The sequence below is a fragment of the Poeciliopsis prolifica genome, unplaced genomic scaffold (assembly GCF_027474105.1).
Source record: "Poeciliopsis prolifica strain line A6 unplaced genomic scaffold, Auburn_PproV2 SCAFFOLD022, whole genome shotgun sequence".
Taxonomy (NCBI): domain Eukaryota; kingdom Metazoa; phylum Chordata; class Actinopteri; order Cyprinodontiformes; family Poeciliidae; genus Poeciliopsis; species Poeciliopsis prolifica.
This window is the reverse complement of record NW_026562397.1, coordinates 2,882,128-2,905,842: the sequence shown is the minus strand read 5'-3', so window position 1 is coordinate 2,905,842 and position 23,715 is coordinate 2,882,128. Positions and strand designations below refer to the sequence as shown.

At 38.7% G+C, this 23,715-nt stretch overlaps 1 protein-coding gene across 1 annotated transcript in view; it reads left to right on the top strand.

Annotated features, from left to right (window-relative positions):
• The window catches only part of robo1 (roundabout, axon guidance receptor, homolog 1 (Drosophila)), a 300,678-nt gene that overhangs the window by 13,141 nt on the left and 263,822 nt on the right, over positions 1–23,715 (top strand). The window contains exon 2 of the mRNA XM_055045468.1: positions 17,613–17,737. Within this exon, the coding sequence (XP_054901443.1) occupies positions 17,650–17,737 (88 nt within the window). The 5' untranslated portion in view covers positions 17,613–17,649. The remainder of the gene's footprint in view (positions 1–17,612; positions 17,738–23,715) is intronic.

Sequence of the window (23,715 nt, the reverse complement as noted above, 5' to 3'; positions counted from 1 at the left end):
GTCGAACCGCACCAGCTGAAAATGTAAGAAATGTGGCAGTTTTGATCTCCAGTAGAAAAGCTTCTTCCAGAATATGAGACATGAAAACACTGTTAGTTAACCTGTTTCCTTTCATTTCTGTCTGTAACTCTAACAAGTTTCTCCTCATCACCTAAAGTGTGAAGCAAAGGATGGTTTCTAAAAGTAGTTCAGACATGAAAGTTTTATTAACAACTGGTTCAAATGACAGCAGGACTAAGGAGAGAAGCAAACTGTATTTTATGTTACGTAGTTCAAAAGTGTAGATTTGATTTAACAACATATATTAGATAAAATATGATTGTTGTAATTGCTGTAATTGTTGAATAAAATTGTCCAGTTTAATCACAATTTTGTTAACAATCACTATTAGAAAATAAATGTCTCCAACTGAAAAGACGCTTTAGGCTTTCTGAAAACAAGGAAAGACTTACTGAACATGAAACTGTTGCAAATACCTAAATTCAATTAGTATAAGCAAACATAGCAAAAAAATAAAAAATAAAAAGTCTGTTTTTCTTCTGAGTGCAACCACTGTCAAAGATCTTGAATATCCTGGAAATACATGGAGTGCAGAGTGCATGTGTTTAAAGTCATGAGCAGATTACTGTGAATCGGACTGAAAAAGCAGGGCTGAGTAGCTTCCGCGAGATAAAATGTCAAGACTGGGTCAGAAAGTACCGGAAACAGACTTTCAATTTTTTATTGAAAATCTGAGAGACTCTTCATAAACAGAAGGTCGTCTGGATTATTAATAGCTGCAGGACATGGCCTTAGGTCAGGTAGTGGGATACCGACAATGGCTTGGAAACCTCAGCTTGCTGAATGTCTTTGTGTTTGAATTGTTTCATGAAAAATCATTCCAGTTGCAACTGTGCAAGATAAATGAGACACTGGCAGAGAAAGGAGCGTGTAGTGCTCAGTAGTGCTGACAATACTCCCATTATGTGATTCTACATGTGCATTTTCTCATCTTGTCAGTAACAATATCTCAGAAAACTGCAACCAGTGATCCAGCACCTTTTTAATCTAAGATAAATTGTTGCAATTAAGATCATTGTAGTTATTTTGAACCAATAGATGGACGACAGACAACCTCTGGAAAATGCCTTTAATAAATCAAAAGTAGAAGTTAGATCCAGGCATTATTACGAGCTGTGGCTAATTTGGGAATCAATGAAAGCTAAAAAAATTACAAGTTATTTTATTTGTAACAAGGAACTGTTACAATTTCAAAATGTTTAAAACAAGAACATTTGCATATATACTGGTGTCAGTATTCCCTTGATTAATGTGTCTGCCTTCTTCCTGAGTTGTAGTTATTAACTCATATTTGTTACCAAGGTCATTATATTGGATAAAATATCATCTTGAAATCTCAGAAAAGCTATTATTGTTTCAACGTAAACACTTTCAAATGGGATATCAGTCGAGAGTTGTGTATTTTTTTTAATTTAAAGTAAATTAGTTTTTTCAATGTTTTGGGTTTTTGATTTGTCAATACAAACACAGTGAAGCTCATTAGCTTTGTGCTAGCTTGTGTTTCAGCACTTTAATTTGCATCATCTTTGGTCTTCAGATCTACTTTAATCCATCACAGCTTAGAGAAAACAAACTTTCTGAAGCATCCATGCCTTGTTGACCTTTCTACTGGGACATTCTGCATTAGGATTGTATTATCAGTTTCCTGTTCTGGCCTAACAGGAGTGGCACCTGATGTGGTCTCATGCTGCTGCAGCTTCACGTTTATATTCCACATGCCTTGGTTGCAGCTACCACTGCTTTTCTGTCATTTGAAACCAGTCTTTTCATTTTCCTCTGACCTCTGAAACCAACAAGGCTTTCTCATTCACACGACCGCGGCTCGCTGAATATTTAGACTTTTCCCCGTCTTTCTCTTTAAATCCAAGGGAACGTTGTGTTCCCAAGAGAATCTACTTGAGTCCTTGCATTAAAAGTCACTTGAATCTTCTTTTTTTCCCTCTCTGCTTGGCTTGAAAAATTATCTTCAGGATGTCTGGGTACATAGATGCATTGTAACACTGTTATATATGATTAATAACGCCCTGATCTTTCACTGCATGTGTTCAATTTTGTAAGTGTACAAGAAACTGTTAAAAAAAATAAAAAAAATGTCAGCCTGTAATTTATGTAGATTCTTATTTTTGTTAGAGGTGCAGCTCAATAATTTAGAATATAACTGAAAAACTGATTTATTTCACTAATTCATTTAAAAAAAAGTGAAATTCATACATAATACATGATAGAGTATTATATATAAGGTTTTTGTTTGCATCTGTGCAGCATGTCTTTTTGATTACACCCTTTAGCGTAGCTGCATTGTTGTGCCACAGTGTTGTGTACCTTTTTCTGCAACACTTTTTCCTTCCACTCAGCTTTCCATTAACGTGCTTGGATACAGCAGCCAGGGGCTTACCGTCCTTGTGGAGAATGTCTCAGTGAATTTTCTCTACTCTGCTGTCATGTGAAGGTCGTATATAATCACATAACATCTTTATTGGTCTTTTGAAATTTTCTAATTTTCTGAGAAGGACAGAATTTTGGGGTAACAGGGCACTTGCTACATCTTTAGAGGATGCACCTTTTGATTTACACCTTGATGATAAACCAACACTGTTCCTGTATAACTACCTTGTCATAAATGACAAAGGCCAAAACGTGATGAAACAACTGAAGAAAACAACAAAGTCTTTGAGCTTTTTATAAACTCTTATTCCGCCGGTGTTGGAGTTCTTGTTTTATTTAGCTTCTGTGATCTCGATGTGTTAAAAAAGTACAATTTTTACAGGAATAGTGCTTCCTTTAACACATTTGTATTCTTGCTGGGAAACATGAACAACTAAAGAAACTTTTTCTCTCTCTCCCTCTCGCTTTCATTTTGACCCTGAATTTTAATTGGCTGTGGGAGATGGAGGCTGGGATCCCTGGTTGTCAATGTGTGAATACTCTTAATTAACTGAAACCTTGCAGCATTGTAATCTCTGGATTTTGGAGTATCATAATGTATTAACTTTAATTACACTCATGTACTATGCTAGGTAATTAGATGAATGTGCGTATTTGTGATGTGGATAATAGGAATACATTTTACACATGCTGAAATCAGGGGCTCTTGCTAATTACAGAGTGTGTGATAGCTCTAATTGGTGATTGCAAGCCTGTCTGTGGATCATACACTATATAGCTGCTGCAGCTGCTGTTATCTGTGCGCCCGGCTTAGGCTAATGTGATGAAATCCTCATGGAGAGATGATGTGCTCTGCTGAAGGCTGACAGTCCCAAGGAGAAGAACCGGCCGTGTCGGAGGCTTGTTGAACCAGGAACGCGTTCAGGACCAGCGCTTCTGTCTGTCAGCGAACGAGACACTTCAAACCTTCAAACCCGCTGTGTTTTCATTATCTACCTGTTTCCTCTCTCCCACTCTGCAGCGATCACTGTTGTGGGTTATCTTCTCTATAGTTTTCATGTCTCAGATCACACATTTGATCTTTGGCTGCTGTGTTGTGGAGCATGAAAGTCGACAGCGGCGGCTTGTAATGGCCAGCGGTTTGAATGTGAGTGGGAGAGAGGGAAACCGCTGTGTTATTTTCACAGATCAGATTTTAAATGAGAGGGAGAGAAGCACAGTTTATCAGTTAAAATGTTTTTCTGGTCACAGATGTTTGTTCAGCTGTTAGTTTGAAATGTGCGGTTTGTGTTTAGCACATTAGTGTGGTGTATGTGCTGAAGTGCTGTGGCAAATGTTTAAGACATGTTTCACTGAAGGTTCCATTGTGTCTAAATTAAGACAACAGCCTTATCATGCATTTGGTTTTGTTTTTGTCTTTTTCTCATTTAAAATTGAGAGTATCCTTGAGGGGTGTAGAAAAGATACTCAAAAGATTTTATTCAAAAAATTGTAAAAGTAAATGCCACAATACAGCTCTAAAGTGAGTGGAAGCAAAATTTAGATTTAAAATATGAGAAAGAAAAAAAAGAATACAAGTAATGAAAAAGTTAGGACAATCAGATTATTAGTTTTCTGTATCTAAGAAAAAAATGGAAAAATGGTAACTCAAGGTTCATCCTTGGGACTTATGCTGTTTAATATGCTACCACTAGCGACAGTGAAATTAGTTTCCATAACTACACAGATGATATACAGCTTCGCATTACGACGTCACCAGGTGACTCGTAAAAACCATCCAAGCACTGAACAAATGCTTAGAGCAGGTCAGTGTGTGGATGTGCCAAAACCGTCTCCATCTAAACAAACAAAACTGAAGTTAAAGAGGAACGATCTAAACCACACAGCTTCAGTTATTACAGCTAGAAATTAGAGATCATGTATAGTGATGGGCTCCAGATTCAGACCTTCAGATTTATAGGAAGACAGTTGGTCAGACTTCTATCACCTGAGAAACATTTCCAGGATTAAAGGATTAATGTCTCACCAAGATGTAGAGAAACTCCTCTATGAGTCTGTTATCTTTAATCGCATTGATTACTGCAACTGTGTTTTCACAGCCTCAAAAATCTTTCAGCTGCAGTCGATCCAGAATGCTGCTGCTGGCGTTCTCACTAAAACCACCATTGAATGTCTTAGCACCAAAATACATCAAAAACCCGATGTTGTTGTATTGTCCGTCCAGGCCACTCGGGTCGTCTGGTTCTGGTTCTCCAAACCAAAACTGAATACAGAGAAGCGGCATTCAGCTTCTGTGCACCACAAATCTGGAGCAAACATCTGGAAAACTGCAAAAAATGCTCAACTACTGACTTCTTTTAAATCAAAGCTAAAAACCTGACCTGTTTAGAGTTGCTGTTAATTATTAGTAGCTGCAACATTGATCAATACATTTGATAATTAAAATTCTTGATGATTTTGATGATGGAATTTGTCAAAACATAATGTTTGTTGCTTGTTTCATAATTGGTTACTGTAATATGTTTTCATCCTGTAGAGCACTTCGAACTGCCTTGTTGATGAAATATGCTACACCAATAGTCGGGACGCGACATTCCTCCTTAATGAAATTGCAGTTGAGAGGCCCTGAATGGAAAGAAACAAAATGTGAACAGTTTGTTCACTGAGAGTTGAGTCTATCTTTTTATTATTATTATTTGAAGTTGAACAGGGAAAAGGTGGGCAGTGTCTGTTCAGAACAAGGCGCAAACAGAAAGCTGTGAAAGCAGCACTCAAGTGGATCCTGTTAGCTGGATGAAACTCACACAGAATCACTCATCAGAAGTAAACAGGCAGAAGGGCTGGATGAAGTAGCAGTAGATGTGAAGCTTTGTAAAAAAAAAAAAAAAAAAAATCCCAGTTGGCTTAAGTTCCTGTAGTTTGCTTCTCTCCTTTTACAGAAAAAATATCCCTGACTTTGCTTAGTTTCATTTTAGGTTAAAGCAGATTACAAAGCAAACCTGTAACTTAATGGTAACTTCTTTCTTATGAGAAAGAAGTATGTCAAAACATACCTCATGGTACATAGATTCCTTAAATGACTTGTTTTATGCTTTGACAGGCTGCATGGACACTGTGATATTTTAGGTAAATATTAATGTTATGTATTTCACTTGAGCTGACTGGCCCCACCATTTCCAAATCGCAAGACAAATTGAGTTTTTGCGTTCTTCTAATGCTATTTCGAATATAATGTCTAGCCATTAAATTGTGACCACCTCCCTAACGACATTAGGGAGAGTTTTTCATGCCAAAACAGCCCTGATTCCCAGTGGTGTGCTGCGGTTCCTGCCACCAAGACGTTAGAAACGGATCCCCTTCGTTCTGGAAGCCAGAGGCCAATTCAGCACATCAGACACGTTGTTGTGCCCCTTTGGAGCCTTCCTCAACAGTTTCTTTTTTCTTTGCTTTGCTTTGTGGCATTATGTTATTGAAAGAGGCAATACCCTACAGAGATTACCATGAATGAATGTCTATGGTGTGGAGTCAAAGTAAGCTCCACATGAATGGTGGGATTCAAGGTTTCCCAGCAGAACATTGCTGAAAGCATCCAGCTGCCTCTGCTGGCTCACCTTCTGCATGTAGTGGATCCTGTTTTTTTTGTTTTTTTACATCCGCAGGTATATGTGCCACACACAATTTTTACATAATCTAAATTACATTTTCATCTGGTGCAGTTTGCATTCACACTGTACTGTGTCAAATTAACTAAACCCTTTGAAAAATGTGTTTCCACCCCTTCACCTGTGGTGCCGCTGCACCGAGAACCACTGAAGGAAATGACACAAAAACCTCTGAAGAAGACTCTGAGCGCAACTTCCTTCACTAATGTAGACAAAATGAAGTGGTGCCAGATTGTAGCAGTTGTTGGATTTCTCTTTTGTCTGTGGTAAAAGACTCCAAGCTATTTCCCCTGCTAGCCCTCGGCTTACATGTTTGATTTAGTTGTTCAACTAGTTTTAGTTGTATTTACCCAGAATGCCTTGCGCTGTAGTCCGTTTCCAGCTTTTGGAGTAGTTTCCAGTGCAATTAGTATTCACATATACAATGGAATCCAGAGTTGGGCTTTTAAGCAGAGGAGAGTTTGCTGTTTTGGTCCAGCTTACATTTAAATTGTGCATTCAGACTTCTCTCCAAAAAGAGCAAAGTTAGTTGCTAAAAGAAATAGACCTGTCAGCGTTTCCTCTAAATCTTTTTCACTTCTACTAGCAGAGGATTTTATTTATTAGCACCAACTCCAGTGTGGCTATGTGGGTAATTCCTCCGTGCGATCAGTTTTCCTCTGCTATAACCATGGGATTAATCACGTGATTGCTCGAGAATCTCTTCTGGACCACTTCTCTGAGTGGTGTCATTACTCACTTGAAGAATGTGTCTGCCTTATTCCTCACTTGCAGTTATTAACTCTGCCAAAGAGCCTTTGTTTGGTTCATTTTTTTTCACTTACTGCTTTGATTGCTCATTGTTAGAGGAAACCAATTCTGACTTGAGAGGATTTGTAGAATTTCCCCCTAAAATTAGACAAGTCAATGACAAAGCGCTCTCCAAACCTGGTTTTTCTTTAATAGAAAACCCTCCAGACTAATTCCTTAAGTGGGCTTTGAGAAATGCAAGTTTTGTGCTGTTGTATTATAGAGTACATTATCTTGAGCTCATATTAGTGAAAAATTGTCTTCCTTTTCACACAAAATTGTCAGTTTGCTTGTAAAGACAGAACATTATAACGTGCCAGTGACACTCTTAAAAAACAAGCTCGATTTACACAAGAAGTGAAACGCTTAGTGTGGAAACAGCAGCTGATGTGCCGGTGGCCCACTTTCAAATCCACTCCCACAGTCGTGTTGTCGTCTGTGTGCCTGTGTGGTTGTAAATTCTGTTTATTCAGCTCCAGGCGTTCTCTGACAGCTGTGCAGAAGCTGGTGCTACAAAGTGAGGCAAAGACTTGGAAAGTCTAAAACAGCTTCACGCAACCAGCAGTCAGAAACTTCCCACAACCCACACTGCAGTATGATTGCAATCAGACATCAAGTTGAATAGACGGGAAAACAATCGCTCGCCATGATCTTTATCCGGACGGGGAAGGCGGCGGATACGCAAAAGCCACACTGTGCCGCGGTGGAAGCCTTGATGCATTTACAAGTTGTAGAGCGGAGCAGGTGGAAATTTATGAGGCCGTACGGGAGGCGAGAGGGAAATCGCCAGCCACTGTCGCCCGGAGTGAATGAAACCCCGAGCTCTTCCGTCCCCTGGAAAGTGCATCTGAAACACACTATTAACTTTCCCATTGCTGATGTCACTTTTGATTGCCCCGTGGGTCCAGCTTTTTTACAAGTTGGCAGACCCCGCTGTGCTGCTTTCTACAGCCAAATAGACGCTTCAGTCTGTGACGGAGATGTGGAGACAATATTCTGTGGATTTAACTTGCCGAAATGAGTTGGTGAGGTGCAGCTGTACGTGATTAAAGAAAATGAAAAATAAAAACAAACAAGTAAATAGTGAAGGAGCTTTCTAGAAGTCATGTCTACAACTTCTGTTTATGATGTTAACGATTTTATTGTTTTTTATGCAACTGCTCTCAAGAAAGAGTATAAAAAATTACTGTTAATATGCAGTATGAATACCTGCCCATATGTTGGAGAGAAAACAAACTCAGTTACATCTTACTTACGTTGTAAAACCAGTGTCAGTCTACCATCTACAGCGGTTTGGTGTTGTATGCGATATGTCCATACATCTCAGCTGATGCCTGTTAAGAAAAGCAGCAAGAGGCCCCACAAGTGGGTGGAATAGAAGGTTCAACAAAATGCATTTTTTCATAACTCCTGATGTGGCTTTAGCTGTTGCCTTTTGGCTTTTTTCATTGTCATGGTTTTATACTGATGTGACATTTAGTGTAGTGTTGTGGATTATCACCATTGTGTATTGTTGTTTTGCTGTTGCCATGTGAATCTTTTGTTATTTTGCTATGAGTGTTTACTGTTGTTTCATGTGGTGTGTTGTGTCTTTTTTTCTGTGACATTATGAGTTGTTGCTGTTCTTTTCTTTTGGGTGTTTTGTTGTGGTATTTTGCCGACTCTTTTTGCTTTTTGCTATTGTCTTTTGGATCTTGGAGTTAGTTTTGTCCTGTTGCCTTGTGACCTTTTGGTGTTTTTTGGGTTTTTTACTGTTGTGACTTTTGCATTTGTTAACTCTTCTGGGCCACCGTACGTAGCAGCTCAAGAGGAGTTTCAGGTCTCCATAGCTCAGGTGGGAGAATCTGTTGATGAAAATCTTATTAGTTATGAACTGATAAACTAATGAATCTCGCCTTTTTGGTAAGAGTGGAAAAAAAAACAATAGTAATTTAGCTCACCACACAACATCCAGGGGACATGGCAAATGCGTAAAACGGACCAAAGTCCCCATGGTAAAACTTGGTGGTGGCAGTATCATTCTGAGGAGAAACTGTCCTTCATCAGAGTTGGTTGAAAGACAGATGAAGTTAAGCTCTCAGGGTACTGCTGGAGGAAACAAAGTCATTCTAATTGAGTGTGTGGAAAAGTTTCAGTGATATGAATACTTCAACTGGCACTGTAATCTGGTGGCATATAAAGGTTACATGCTTCACCTTTTGCTAATGAGATATTATTAACGGCCAGTGATTGCCACATGAAGGCTTTAAACCAGGTGTCCAGGGACCCACTCGGTGCACATATGGCAGGGTGTTAAAACATCGAACACTTTTGTGTGTGGAACAACAGCAAATGGCATTTAAACATGTGCTTGCCCCATTGTACACGCGTAATTAACATTGCATAATCTACCTGCTTACAAAGCAACTTTTGTAATTAGAGTTATGATTGCAGCAGGATAATGAAAGCGATTTTACAGCCGATAATGACTGTTGTGCTCTTGGCAGTTCCTGCTTTGAATGTGTGGCAGACTTCTGACATATGGGACACAAAAGGACACGGCAGCCAGGCGGTCAGCCTTTGTTCCCGCTCAGGCAGACCCAATCACTGCAGACAAATTGCATTGTAAGCCTTCCAAATGAAGCCGGCCCTGGAAAAATGGCTCAGACACCCGGGAGGGGAGAGGAGTAGTGGGGTGGGTGGGGTGTTGACGCAAAAGTCTCAGCTTTGAGGAAACTGTTAATGTGAGCTCCATGCTGCTTTCAGACTGCATCTTTAAAAGGGACGGTGACCTCAGTCACGCTTATATATAAGAAAATACTGAACTCTATTAAATTTACATCTCTTCTTTTGTGTAGTAAACAGATATAAGTGTGCTTTATTGATAAAAAAATAAAATTAAAACATCAACTAGCATGTTCATGTGGAATTGTGCTTTTTGTACAGTTGGGTATTGACATAAAACAGCAGCTGTCAGCTTTGACATGTTGATGGGAGACACTCGGGTCTGTCATTGTCAGCGGGTCAAACATGCAGGCTGTGGCCCAATCCATCACCATCACAGCACAGAACATGCAAGCCATGGATTTTAACACAGATCACACTCATAAGAAGATAAATGACTGACAGGAGACTTAGTGTGATCAAGTCCACCTTCATAGTCACAATAAATAGCTTTGAGCTTTCATGTTATTGCTGTTTTGTTTCTTCTGCCAATCAGCATCACTCAAGCAATTGTTTTGCCATTTGAATCACCGTTACTCCTTGAATTGTCGCCATGTATTCTTTTCCTTTCACTTTGCTCCTATCCACTACTTTATGTTGTCTCAAATAAAAACCAGGCTTGTAATTTTACCAAATATCAAAATTGAAGTTGACTTCCAGGTATCTTCGAGGGACTGCCACACATTTCCACTATTGAATGTAGAAATATTTACATTTCTGCAAGTTTCAATCTTTCACAAATCCTGAAAATGTCAGTGAAAGTTTGCACCATTTAAAAACAATTATGCTTACCAGCCCGTAGTGAGCTACAGGAGCTAAGGTAGCAAAGCTCGTCTTCCCCTGTAGAGCATGATGCATGTTTTATTATGTCTGTCAACTGCGGGGCGTCCTAATGGCTAGAGATATTTTACTCCCTGAACCTGAATATGAAGTATTGCTCTCTGCTGGAGTTTGGATGATTGTTCTGAAGGCTTGAAGCGACACAAGAGATGTGACTCAAACAAACAGGGAAGGACAATCCAGTGGAACATCATCCACCTTCCACACAGATCAACTTGGATACCCAGCATGTTAATCCTTTCACTTTAATCAAGAGAAGGTGCATATGAACTACTTAATCCAATGTTGGCACTTTTATGAGGACGACGTTACCACAGTGACATCAAGGAGAGAATGGTTTAGAGACATAGCAGGGATATATCATAATATGTCACAGAAACAGCTCAACACAACAGACGTAATGAGATTTATGGGGGTCTCTGCACACACACAAGCTTCCCTTCATTTTGTTAATGTCCAGAGAAGAGTTTAACGTGTCAGTCTTGACAGGTTCATTGAAACAGGATTGTTTTACATTCCCAATATTTTCATGAACATATGACTTCTGTCAGTCACAAACACACATATTTACATTCCAGAAAATAAAATCATGGTGAACTGTAGTCTGTGGTTAAGATGGAGTCTGATCATCTGTTGTTCTCTGAGGGGATGGTATTATATGTTTTTACCATTTTACATCACAATTAAGTAACTATGTTAACTTCGGTTGTTATAAAAATTCTGTGTCAAAAACAACTTTGACCAGTCAAGTGAATTTGTATGGTAATTTTCAGCATTACAGCACTTCAAGGTGCTTTACATTGTGAAAATATAAACATCAGTTGTGAAAACCAATTACAGACATCACATATTGTCAAGAATCATTGTTTGAAAGATCAATGCTCATCAACTATGTTGGTCAACGTGGCATTAATTATGGATTCAAAGCAACTCTACACAAGTATTTTTTGGGGTTTTGAATTAAAGATTAATATATTTCGCTTCCTAATTTAACGCCTTGAAATTGGGTCGCTGGCTCTTTAAAAACTTCAGAAACTGCGCCTTCAGGAGGTCATCACATCATCGCTCCTTTATTGACCCTTTAACATAAGTAATTCAAAAACCTTCATCCTCGTGCCACTTCCTGTTGTTTTCTTCTTCGTGATTTCCACCAGTGGTGAGATCTGGCTGTTGATCACTTGACTAATGTGATGTAAAAAACCTCAAAATGTTTCAGTATTACATTGAGAGGTAGCTCGTATAATGAGCTCAGCAGATATGCAGTTCCATCAAGTATTTGCTAATTGCTGCTGGCTAGTCTGAAGGAGCTGAGTGGGGGAGTTGTGGGGATGTCTGCTCTGTGAAGCTGAAGCTTGGAAGGTGCAGCTCCAAGGAGCAGCTGCGTCTCGAAGGCGGAGCTAGGTCCATTCAGGCGTTTTGCACAATTGAATTGTTGCCACTGGAGGTTAAAAGATTTCTCAAACATTCATGAAAGAATCAAAGCGACACTCCATGCATGTTTTAGATGAGGGAGTAAACTTTATAACTTTATAACATGAAGAGTGCAAAACGTAAATTTTTTTAGTTATTTTAATAAGATGCCAGAGGAAGTCCTGGAGAGATCAGCTTTTACTCCAGTTGCATGGAACATAGGGTGAATAAGCAATAGATTACAGTAGTACATTAAAATGCCTTTTTAACATTGTATTTTAGTTTTTATTGTAAATAAAAGTGACATTTCGAACAATCAGCTCAACCTACTGAGTTTCTGACATCCTGCTCAAACACTCAACTCGAGACTAAGGACATTTCTAAGTTTTCCAAACTCTGAGAGAAATTGAAAGGATCATTGGGGGAAACCGATATCTGTGGTGCAAATATTCCCTTAATATTTTTGTGATTTAATCAAGCCATGCCAGCAGCTGCCTGCTGACATTTTGAATGTGGCTTCAAGTGATTCTTCTCAATCCTGCTTTGTTCAGAAGCAACTATTCTTCTGCCTGTTTTTTGCCGCTCTTCACCACCACGTGTCCAACCCATGCCAAAGGAGCCTACTGAGGTGCATTAATTGACGTTACGCATCACTGCACTCCCGATTTGCGTTCCCCCTTTAGTTTCAACTTCTCCTTCCATTTGGGTTGTTAATAAGGCTGTGCATTGTGCATCAGGGGCAGAGAGCAAAGAGAGAAAGAAAAACACAATAAAGCAGTGATTAGAGTGGAGGCCTCAGAGGTAATATGAACTCCAATTAACTTTCCCTTAAGGTGCCCTCAAAGCAGCGTGATAGTGAAGAGTGAAACATGTAAAACAATTTGACTTCTTCGCCAGAAAAAAGAATTTGTAGATTTGCACTGGTGAAGATGAAAATGTAGCATTCCAGTTGTGTTTGAGACATCGGTTTATGCTGAAAAGTCCCAGTGAAAATCCACATTCTGCGCAGCATTGCCCTGGGTTACTAAGTCTTCAGAAATCAATTTGTGGACAGTGACTGTTGTGCTGATGGTCGATTGAGGGACTTGGTCACTGAGCCAGCAGCAATGCTTCTTGTCAGCGACTGATTAATTGGCTTGAATCCATTCAGTGGTCATCAAGTCAGATAAGGAGAGACAATGAGGGCCTTTCAGTCCTCTCCAGCTCAATTGGTAGTGAACTTAGAAGAAACAAGTATTGTAAAACATCTCCTTTCTTTTGATGCAAGCGGGTTGAATAATGAGGAGGGAGAAATAGTCATTGATTGGATTGTCAGGCATCTTCACATAAGTGTTTGTGGTTTGCAGCAGGGAGGGTAAGAATAGATCTTCCTCTATCTCTAATCTGTCTGTTCATTAATCAAATGGCACTCTATGATTCTGTGAATTATGGGTTTAGCTCCGTACTTACGTCGGGGTTGAAAAGGCCACCTCACTGCCATGTAACCCAAATTCCAATGCCAAAGACCCCTGGCGCCCGCTTGTCTCGCTCAAGTCCCGACTAGTAATTGGGTGTTTGTCAGATTGCCTGCAAAGAACGCCGCAGTATTTATCAGATATCATCTTCAGGAAAACCTATTCCACCACCAGGATAGTCTTTCAAATGAATATCTTGGAATCTTCTGGTATAAGAGGGACTTTATCAGGTATTACTTAACGTTCTCATCATTATTACATGTAAATTGTGCAAATGCAACCCATAATTCCTTTGTCGCGCTGTGACACTGGAGCAACGAGGTGATAACGCACACACAGCAGTGAGGTTCCCACAGCTGGGATCTGATTTTTCCCTTCCCACTAATTGTGAAAGCAGGAGTTGAAAAGGGTCGTAAAGTGGCCACTCTGCATCTGCAGATAGCGATGTATCAAATGCAAATTGGTATGAATATGGCTTCCTTCTCCTAGCAATGCTATTACAAAAGGAAGGAAAGCTAGATAAGAAGGAAGGACGACAAAACCCTGAGCTGATTGTTGTGGAACATACAGTACCTTTACCTTCATAGCCCTTGAACGTTTGTTCATTTTTAATGCCATCATTATATATTTATATATATTTTTTGCCACTTTATGTGAAAAACACAAAATGATGCAGACTTGTGCAGTTGAAGGACAGTATAAAACTTGAAGAACATGCATTGTATGCAGCGTTATCTGGGTCAATACATTGAAGAACTACTTTTCACTGCAACTACAGTTGCAAGTTTGGTTCTCATTCCTTTTGTCCAGTAGGTCATTGTGCTATGGGTACCGTCTTGTGATTATCAGGTTACCAATTAGAGTAATGTCTACGTTTTGACTGGGTATGAAGATGCTTTGCTCTGCATCGCTCCATTGTAGGTTTGCTTTTATCTTTAGCGTCTGCATTGTGCTGGAAGGTGAACTTCCATCATGTCTCAAATTTGGGAAGATAGTTTCCATCTATCTTCCCATTAACTCTAACCAGTTTTCCTGTCCCTGTCTAAGAGACCTGCATGTTTCACCAGGGAGATGATGTGTTCAAGGTAATAGTGTTTTCATTTCCGTTTCATTTGAGCACAGCCCCTGTTTTGTATTTGCTATGTCTCTTATATGACTTCAAGAAAACTGTAAAGAACATTTCTCAAGTTTTCTTTCAGCAGCAACTTTCTTCTTACATAAGGCCCAGGTTTATAGAGTGTGATTAATAGTTGTCCTGTCAACATATTGTTCTACCTGGACTGTGAACTGCTGCAGCTTTTCCCATGGGCCTTTTGGCTTAAGAGAAATTCAGTGCTTAGCATTGTTTCATAATGTTACCTTGTTGTAAGCTTCACAACTTACAAAGTTGTAAAAAAAAACTTTGCAATGTGTACCTTTTACCCCCCAAAAATCCTTTTTGCATATTTGTTAAAACCGTCATCATGTGGTGACAGTATAAAATGAAACATCTGTAAAAATAAAATTCAGAAAAATAAAATTCAGCTCCTCTGCCTCTTTGTTTCAATGGTTATTCTGTCAAATGCATAGATATAATCTCTCCTAGAAACAACCAATCAGAGCCAGGAGGAGGGGCTTAGCGCTGTCAATATATTGCTTGTGTATGGACTGCTTATACTGTCCCTAAATGTGTACTTCAGCTCCTTCCTGACACTTAACTTTAGACTGCTTCTGAACCACAGTAGCACCCAAACTATAACTAGTGATGGACCTGACATAGCATAAAAAGATATGAGTTTTTAGAAAAGAAGTAGTTCATTTTTGTGGTGGTATGATTTCACCTTCTATTCATAGAAGAAATACTATCCAATGACCATTCAGCATGTAAACTCATGTAAGACTGTTCTAACATTAGCTTCAAACTGCTAAAGCTAAAATTAGCCTCAGCTAATTCAGGTGGAAAGCACAAACCATGCAACTGATGGATTGGAAGCTACAGATAACATAATAGCATTACTTAGCTCAACTCCAGCTGAAGTTAACGTGTTAGAAATGTTAACTATGTAAGTTTCCAAGTGGAGCTTTTTTTCCCCCCGGGGCATTTGACTCTGTGGTCTATGTCAAGAAATACAGCAAAACAATAATGTCTATCTTTTCATGAATGCACATGTTGTTCCTTTTAGCCCTGAAGGAGCTACGCTAAATGCGAAATGTGAAGACAGAAACCTGACGTAGGGTCCGTCATTGTGTCGCTTCCTTGGTATTCACGACAAAGCAAGTCCATCATATCTGAGGTGAAGCATAGCCAATTCAAGGAGTGTGTCATGCCTGAGGATAGGGCAGCAAAGAGAAAGTTGCATTGCAAAGCAGAATTTGGGGGAAGAGGGAAGTCTGAAGAGAGTGAGACACAGAGAGAGAGAGAGAAAGAGAGAGAGAGAAAGAGAGAGAGAGAAAGAGAGAGAGAGAAAGAGAGAGATAGAGAGCAGGGGAGACACATAGATGTCGGGGCTGTCGGGCCCGCTGGATGTAATCAAACAAGGGTGAACAGGTTGCTCCACAGATGGCTGATCCAGAGAATCCTCCGATTTATTTCCCCGCCACAGACGGTCTCTGTCACCGCGTGCAGGTGATGACTGCACGGTGGCATTGTCTCACTGACACACGCACGCACGCCACTAAACTCAGATGCTTTTGTCTCGTCTGATATTAGTGTGAGGGAAATTTGTTGTGTGCTTAATGTTTCAATCCCTGCCTGCTGGAGTTGCAGGTCTAATATTCTCAGAACAGATGACGGTGGTTTGGAAGGGAATTCCTACTGCTGAACAGAAGAGCTAAGATAAGCCAAAATAAAAGACATACAGCAAAAATCTGAAGTATTCAGATCTCTCACTTCATAAGACACTAAACAAATAATCACTAAATAATAAAACCATTTATTTTTTCAGCAACAGAAGTTGTCTTAGCTTGAATTTCAAATAGAAAATAAAACTTGTTAAATACGGATATTGTTTCCCCCTCAACTTTAGTTCTTTGTGCAGCCTCTTTGGCTTTTAAGACTTACAACCCCAAAGGTTTAAAAACGTCTTCCATCTCTTGTTTGGAATCTTTTTCCTCTTGCTCTCTGATATTTGATCACTTTTGTGATACAACTGTCTTCCTTGAATCCCACCAAAGACCATTCAGCCTGATTTCACATTTGGTTCTTGAGAACTCCAGTGTTCCAGTTCTCCATCGATGTGTTTTCATTACAAAAAAAATGCAGTTTTGTGAAATACTCTAATTTTGATACAGCTCAAAAAGCACCTCATCTTAAAAGCTTTTTATATAAAAGTGAGAATTTCTTTGAAAATCGGTGCACCTAAGCAAATTTATTTTCATAATTCCGATTTGTGCAATTATATGGTCAATGGAAATGCAGCTTACGACATTTTAATATACGTTTGTCAACCAAACTCTGGTCGGTGTGATTGGCATCATTGCCTTATTTAGAAGTCTGTTGATCACCAACAGAAGTTGATGCATTTTCCTTTATGACTTGAGTTTTCTGGGAATCCATGACACCAACACATGACCTAGATGGGCACTTCCTGCCATACAACAACAACAAAAGAAGACATAGTTCTGAAATGTCCAAACATTTCCAGTGTTGCTTTATCAGTCTGTTGAATGTTACTCGGTACACTTCCTAACATTTGGAAACTCAATTATTTAAGAAAATGAATTACTCTGGTTTACTCTGCCACTCCACATTCAAAACCTTCAGCCAAATATGGTTTAAGGATCATGGAGTGTGAATGTTCTAGTGTTAATGACACTAGAAGCCATAAAAAAACTCTTACCGCTTTAAAGATCTCAACATTTCAAAGAGTCTTTGGAATTTTTACATAAATATCTTAACCATATACTGCCACACAAACACAAAATAATGTATTGTCTGTATAATTTTACATATTACTAAAGTACAAAATCATGTTTTTGTGAAAAACATTTACTTCTGACTACAACTACCTATTACTGATGGGCAGTTCTTAAAAGAAGAAAGATGACTGGAATTAAGTCTAACAAAAGTTTAAAGTTAATTAATAAATAGTCCCAAAAGGCTCCAATATGAATGAGAACTGCTCAGTCTCGAATAATCCCTGTTTATACTCTTAGTAACCTTGAATCTTAAGAAAGAAACATAACATGGTCATAACAGCTGAATATTCAGACATATTTGAGAAACTCTTGTGGAAGTTAATTTGATCAAATGCCATATAAATCAAACATATTTTAAAGCTTCATAAAACTTTGTGAACAACACTCAACGGTTTGTTTTTCCTTTTCCCAGTTTTACATCAAGTGATGCCAGGACAGTGAGCACCGTGATGCGTGGCGCTTGGTTGGGGACGACCCCCATCGTGATAATGGTTCTGCTTCAGCTGGCTCAGGCCGAAGACTCTCCTTTAGCCCCAGGTAAGAGTTTTTTATGTTCTTCTCTAACCGGCATGTCCCCCCATTAGTGACGTCTGTGCTGTGCTCCATCTTCATGATTTGTCAGCATCTTTCAGTCTGAGTGATTGCCTGGCCGTCGTATATATGACACCATCGTAGGCTGGGACTCATTAATGGAAAAAAGCCATTTCACAGAAAGAAATTGCTTCAATTTTGTTTAGCTCAAAACCAAAAGGTTTTGTGTTTCTGGCAATTTGATTTCCTAAGATATTTCAGATTCTCAGCTAGGAGTTGCTTGTGTCATGTGACTCTAGAGCAGAGGTGGGCACTCCTGGTCCTCCAGGGCCGGTCTCCTGCAACTTTTAAGATGTGTCTCTAATTCACATCGTGCTCTAGAGTATACATGGGTTATACACAGTTGGATATTGATTTCAAACATTTGAATGCAAAATGTTACAAACTGCAAATGAGATAAACAGATATGTTAACTATCTTATACAAAATGTTTAGCATAATCTCACCCACTCCACATAGTACACCACAAATATTTAGTTTGAGAAAATGCATGTACAAAAATCCCAATATGTCCATACAGCTGAGCTCAAAATGAATTTAAAATCAATGAACTTGATTAATTGATTCAGTTGCTGTGTTTGGATCTTGGCAGTGAGTATTTTTTAATAGAGGTCATGTAATTTGACTAAAGTTTAGAACAGCCAGACTCAGAAATAGTTGTCTCCCACTGCAACTGCATCAGGTTGCTCAACAATCCCATCACTGACTGTCTGAGACTGTCTGCTTGAAATACATAGTTATATATATTTAGCAATATATTATTATTTGTATATTAAGTAATTGTAGGCACACTTGTGTTTCTGTGTGTGCTCCAAGCACTTAACACTTAACATTTCATTGTTAATTTCACTTCTGTTTCTTTGTGCATTGACAATAAGTTCAGTCTAATATTTCAACTAAGACTTCTTTAAAGCCTGATTAAATATTTTGCCCCATGCAGCCACCTTGATGCTGCCACCACCATGTCTCAGTGTTGATTATGTGCAATGGTGGTATTTCCTCCACACATTGTTCTTCAATCCCGATTATGGTTTCTTCTGATCGGAGCACGCACGTTCAGTCTGCTATTATTTATGTTCAGATATCGAAAGCCTTTCTTTTTATCTGTTTTATCTGCATGTCTGTTTACTTTGATGTAGAGAGTATAAGTTACATTCCTCTATTAGTGTAACTTAGGGTGTATTCACATCAGAGAACTCCTTTAGTTTACTTGTGTTGTCCGGACCAAAACTGAACTTTATTATTTTATTACTGCCTGTATTTCACTACAGGCAGTAATAGTGTTAGCGACACTGAAGGGCTCATTTTTACGTTATTGCCCAGCTCATGAAGTCCAGAAAGTTCTATATTTCTTGTAGTTGATACAGGTATTTTTGCTGTATCTGTGCACCAGAGTTTGTTTGGACCAGAACTTGGACCAAAACTTTGATCTGTTTAGAATACAACAAATGTGTCAGGTCTGACTACACCCTTAATAGGTAGCAGAAAACCGAAAGCTACTATCCTCTGGAATTTGTATCCATTTATTCAAAAGACGTTCACTTCTGTAAAACAGTTCTTTATTTTAATCCTTTTTTCCAAAACAAACCACTTATTGTGCAATTAATTTAATCTCCTGCGCCGCCTAATTACTTAAGATGTCAGAGTTTTAGCGTGACTCACATCTTCACTGACAGCCTCCCTTGCACTTTGCTTAAATAAGAAAGGTACATGTGCTATGTATTTTTTTTGTCGTAACAACGTTCGACAGTCGCCATAGTTACAGCATGTTGCCATCACTTCGTTTCCATCTCGCCCTGGTCAGGCGGGACGACGGGTCCCTGCAGCCCTACTTAGAGGAGCTGCTTTCTCATTCCGGTGTGTCTGCTGCTTTAGATTACCTCTCACCTTTCATTCATTCTCTCTACCCGCCATTCCTTCATCCTACCTACTTCTTTCTTTTCTGTATTATTGTCTTGCCTGGGCTATCTTCAAAGCAATTTACCTGTCAACTGTAACGTAATACGTTTCCCCCAGTATCCAAAAGTACCAGTATACATGTCAGTGTGACACTGGATGACTTCTAACAACATAATTAGCATCTGTTGATGAGTAATTTGTAGCATCATCATCTGAGTATTGGCAGTTTCTATAACAACACAACACCTACTCGTTGAGCATCAAACAACAATAAAACAGTGTTTATCCCCTCACCCCCGAACTCCATCACGTATTGCTGAGTGAAATAAAACCTACAGGAAACTCAAGTGGCAGATATTGTGTCAGAACATTTGAATTTCTTCTTCTATTTAAGGCGCCTGCTGCCTGCAGCAGTATGTTCAGCCTTTGTGAAGATTCACCCCGACTACAGAAGAGTTGTCAGATCTGAGGTGTGTACTCTGCTTTCAGCGTGTGTCATCATCGTAAAGGAGGAATTTCATAAATACCTGGATTAAGAGGAGCTGGGTTTGAGAAAAGAGATGGGGGGCAATTTTTCTCTTACTGCGTGTCAGAAATAAGACAAATATAAAGGCTTCGGTTTGATTTGCATGGTTTTTCATATGTTGGGACTGGCCTTTTCTTTTAGATTTTCTCTGTTCTGAAAAAATAAATCCTTTCTCTTGTCTTTTATAAAAGTCACTTCCTCCTTTTCTGTTTATTGTGGAGGTTGCGGTATAGCGGCGCAGCCAACCCTCTCAGAATCATAAGTTATGTTCCACTTTCCTGAGTGCAGATTCTCTCGCACTCACATTTGTGTATTAGAATTTATGTTCGCACCAGGCCATTCTTCAGTTAATAAAACATGATCAATACTCGAGCAGGAAGTTGTAATATCTGCCGTGGTATGTATGGGTAACGATAGGAAGGTCAGAGTGGTGGATTAATATCTCAGCCGCTCCACTTTATCTTAACCGTTTTAGCGGCCTGAAGGATATCTCGAGCGGCTTCATGCTCCGTCTGTGTCTGTATATAATGCAATTAGGCGAAGCCTTGAGTGGATGCCAACGTTTTGGCAGCGCTTAGAGCTTAATATGCAGCCACGGAACAAAGTGAATTTATCTGGCTGTTTTTCTGCTACATGACGGATGACAAACAAGCTGAATCATAAATGGTATTGACATGCCTTTACTTTTACTGTATCACAGCTGAATCGACTTTACAGGGCGCGCCATTTATCCTGGTCTGCAGTGGAGTGTATAGATTTTGTTTTATGTACAGTTTGAATTAAAATTTCTGCTCTGTTTCATGGAAATACAGCTGGTATTTTCTGTAAATTGGAGGGTCAATAAAAAGGGGGCAATGATACGTCCAGTCTTTCAGGACAAGGCAATACGTCACACCATTCCACGAGAATGAATCTTACAACAGAGGATTTGAGCAGCTTTCTATTCAAGTAATGGGAATTGTCACAATATTATGAGAATAAAGCCATAATATTACAAGAATAAAATCATTAGATTATAGGAATAAAGAGACCATATTACCAACAAAATATGTCAAATTACAATAGTCTTTTTATGAGAAAAAAAAAACTTCAATAGGATTATCATGATCTGATGTAACTAGTTAGTCAGCTATGTGTTTTGTTTTCTTTAACATAAACAGTCATTTTTGTTTCAAAGTCTTGCTGCTGATTGTAATTTGATGCCAATGTGTCAAAAGATAAGAACTAGAACCGAACAGGGACAAACAGCATTTAGTTTTTATGCTCCACCAAAATGGAACTACTGTTCCAGTTTTCTGGAACAAACTTCCGGAAAACTGCAAAACAGCTGGAACACTGAGTTCCTTTAAATCTAAGCTAAAGACCCACCTGTTTGGAGTTGCCTTTGATTCATAATGGCTGCAACATTGATCAATATATGTGATGTATATTCGCTTAATGATTTTGATGATGGCGTTTGACTAAATGTAATGTTTGTTGCTGCTTAATTGTTGCTGTATTATGTTTTTAAGGTGTAAAACAATTTGAAGTGCCTTCTTGCTGAAATGTGTTGCACTAACCAACTGAATATTATAACTTTATTCGAGTAATATGACTTTATTTTTGTATTACTGCAACGTTGTTCTATATTATTTCAGCTCCCTCGTAGTGTGTCTAGTTTTCTGATCTTGCTACTTTAGGTTTAGTTCTGTTATGTCTACATCTATGTCCATCTTCCTTTTGTAATCCTAATTAGGTTATTTCTTTGTTTAATCCTTCTAGTTATTTTATTATTATTATTTTTGTTTCTGTTTAGGTTCGTTTAGGTTTTTCCTCTCATGTCTTTTTCTCTTCTAGTTTGTCAGTTTTCTTTAGTCTCGATGTTTTTTAGTATTAGAAGTATTTTCAACTTCCTGGTGTTTTCTGCCTTTTAAATTCCCCAGTATATCTTCTTATATACCACCTTCTTCCCACCCCTCAGCTAACTCCTGTGCCAACTATTCACACCCGCAATCAGTGATCTCATCTAGCTGGGAACTTTGTATTATTTAGTACCTCCCAGTATTTAAGTTCCTCCCTCTCAGTCACCACTTGCAGTATGTCTCGTCACTCCCCTTATGTTCCTCTGCATCTCTCATGTTTTCAGTTTTGGATTTTGCTTTGGTTAATTTTGAGCTCCTTTGGATGTTTCTTTGTGGAGTTGGATTCTGATTTCATTTCATTAAATACTCACAATCATTCTATGTTTTTTTGCCAGCTGCTTTTGGGTCCACCTTTAACACATCATGACAAAAGAGAAAAAAACCCAAAACAAAATAAAAAATAAATAATTTCCTTGTGTGGTCATGATGCTCTGTTAAAGAGACAAAATTCTAGCAAACATTTTTTTCACAGTTAGCATTCATGGGCTTGTTTTTTTTAAAAAGTGCATCATTATTATTAGTGGTGAGTTTCATGATGTTGTGGTTTTTATGTTTGTTTGTTTTCTATGTGGTCATAATACCAAAAATAAAACAAAGTATTGAAAACACTCTGTGTGTTCACAAATAGAGGCAAAACCTCCAAAATCTGTGCATTAAAAAAAATATTTATCAAATATTGTTTCTGTTTAGGTAAAAAAAAAAAAGATCCACCACACTTAGAGAAATATTAAAATAGTGGAGAGTGACATGGATTACTTGGTAATCTTGTAACCCTATTTATTCGATTATCCACTTTATGTTGCGACTTCCACTGCGTTGGAAAGTCGATGGTTTTAGTTTTTGTCAAAACAAATTGGAGACAATCGACTGTAATCTAGGCATCATAGAAATTGGAAAAATAAGTCTTTGCTTTGTACAAAGGCACAAATCAGATCCCACCTTTTTCATCAATAGCTTCCAGTGATGAGCCAACTCTGATATTTTAACAATTCTTACACGTCCTTGATCTTTAGTCGCTGTTTCTTTGGAACAAATATAAATGCTGATGATGGAGGCTACATTAATAGCACTATGATCTTGTGTTGTTAACCAGGCTGCTGACAGTTTGACTGGCCAACTCTGTCAACGTCAACTTAAGAACGACTTCCTTCACTCCAAACAAAGGCACAAGAGGAAGTCAAGCTTAACTCCAGCCACTTTCATGTCTGCAGCTCTTAATAACTCACTTTTCTAAACCAAGTCAAATGCAGATAGCTGTTAAATAGTGCTTCCAGAAACTTTAATATCACAAGAAATAGCATGGTGCTCATCTTACACCACAGGCAGTTGATGTTATAAACTTTAAAGATTGTATCCTTTCATTTGTTGGCACTACCACTGTCAAAAATGCAATATTCATAGTTTTTTCTCATAAAAAGTTTGTTGTCCTCAAACCACTCGAGATTGCTTATCGGTGATGCTGCCCTTTAACTGGATTGTCTTGACAAGTGAACTTCGTAATATAGCAATATAACTGTCACACTGAGGCAAATTTTATACAAAGCAACGTAAAATACTCCTTTTCCATAACATCTGATTATACATAACATCTCATTTTC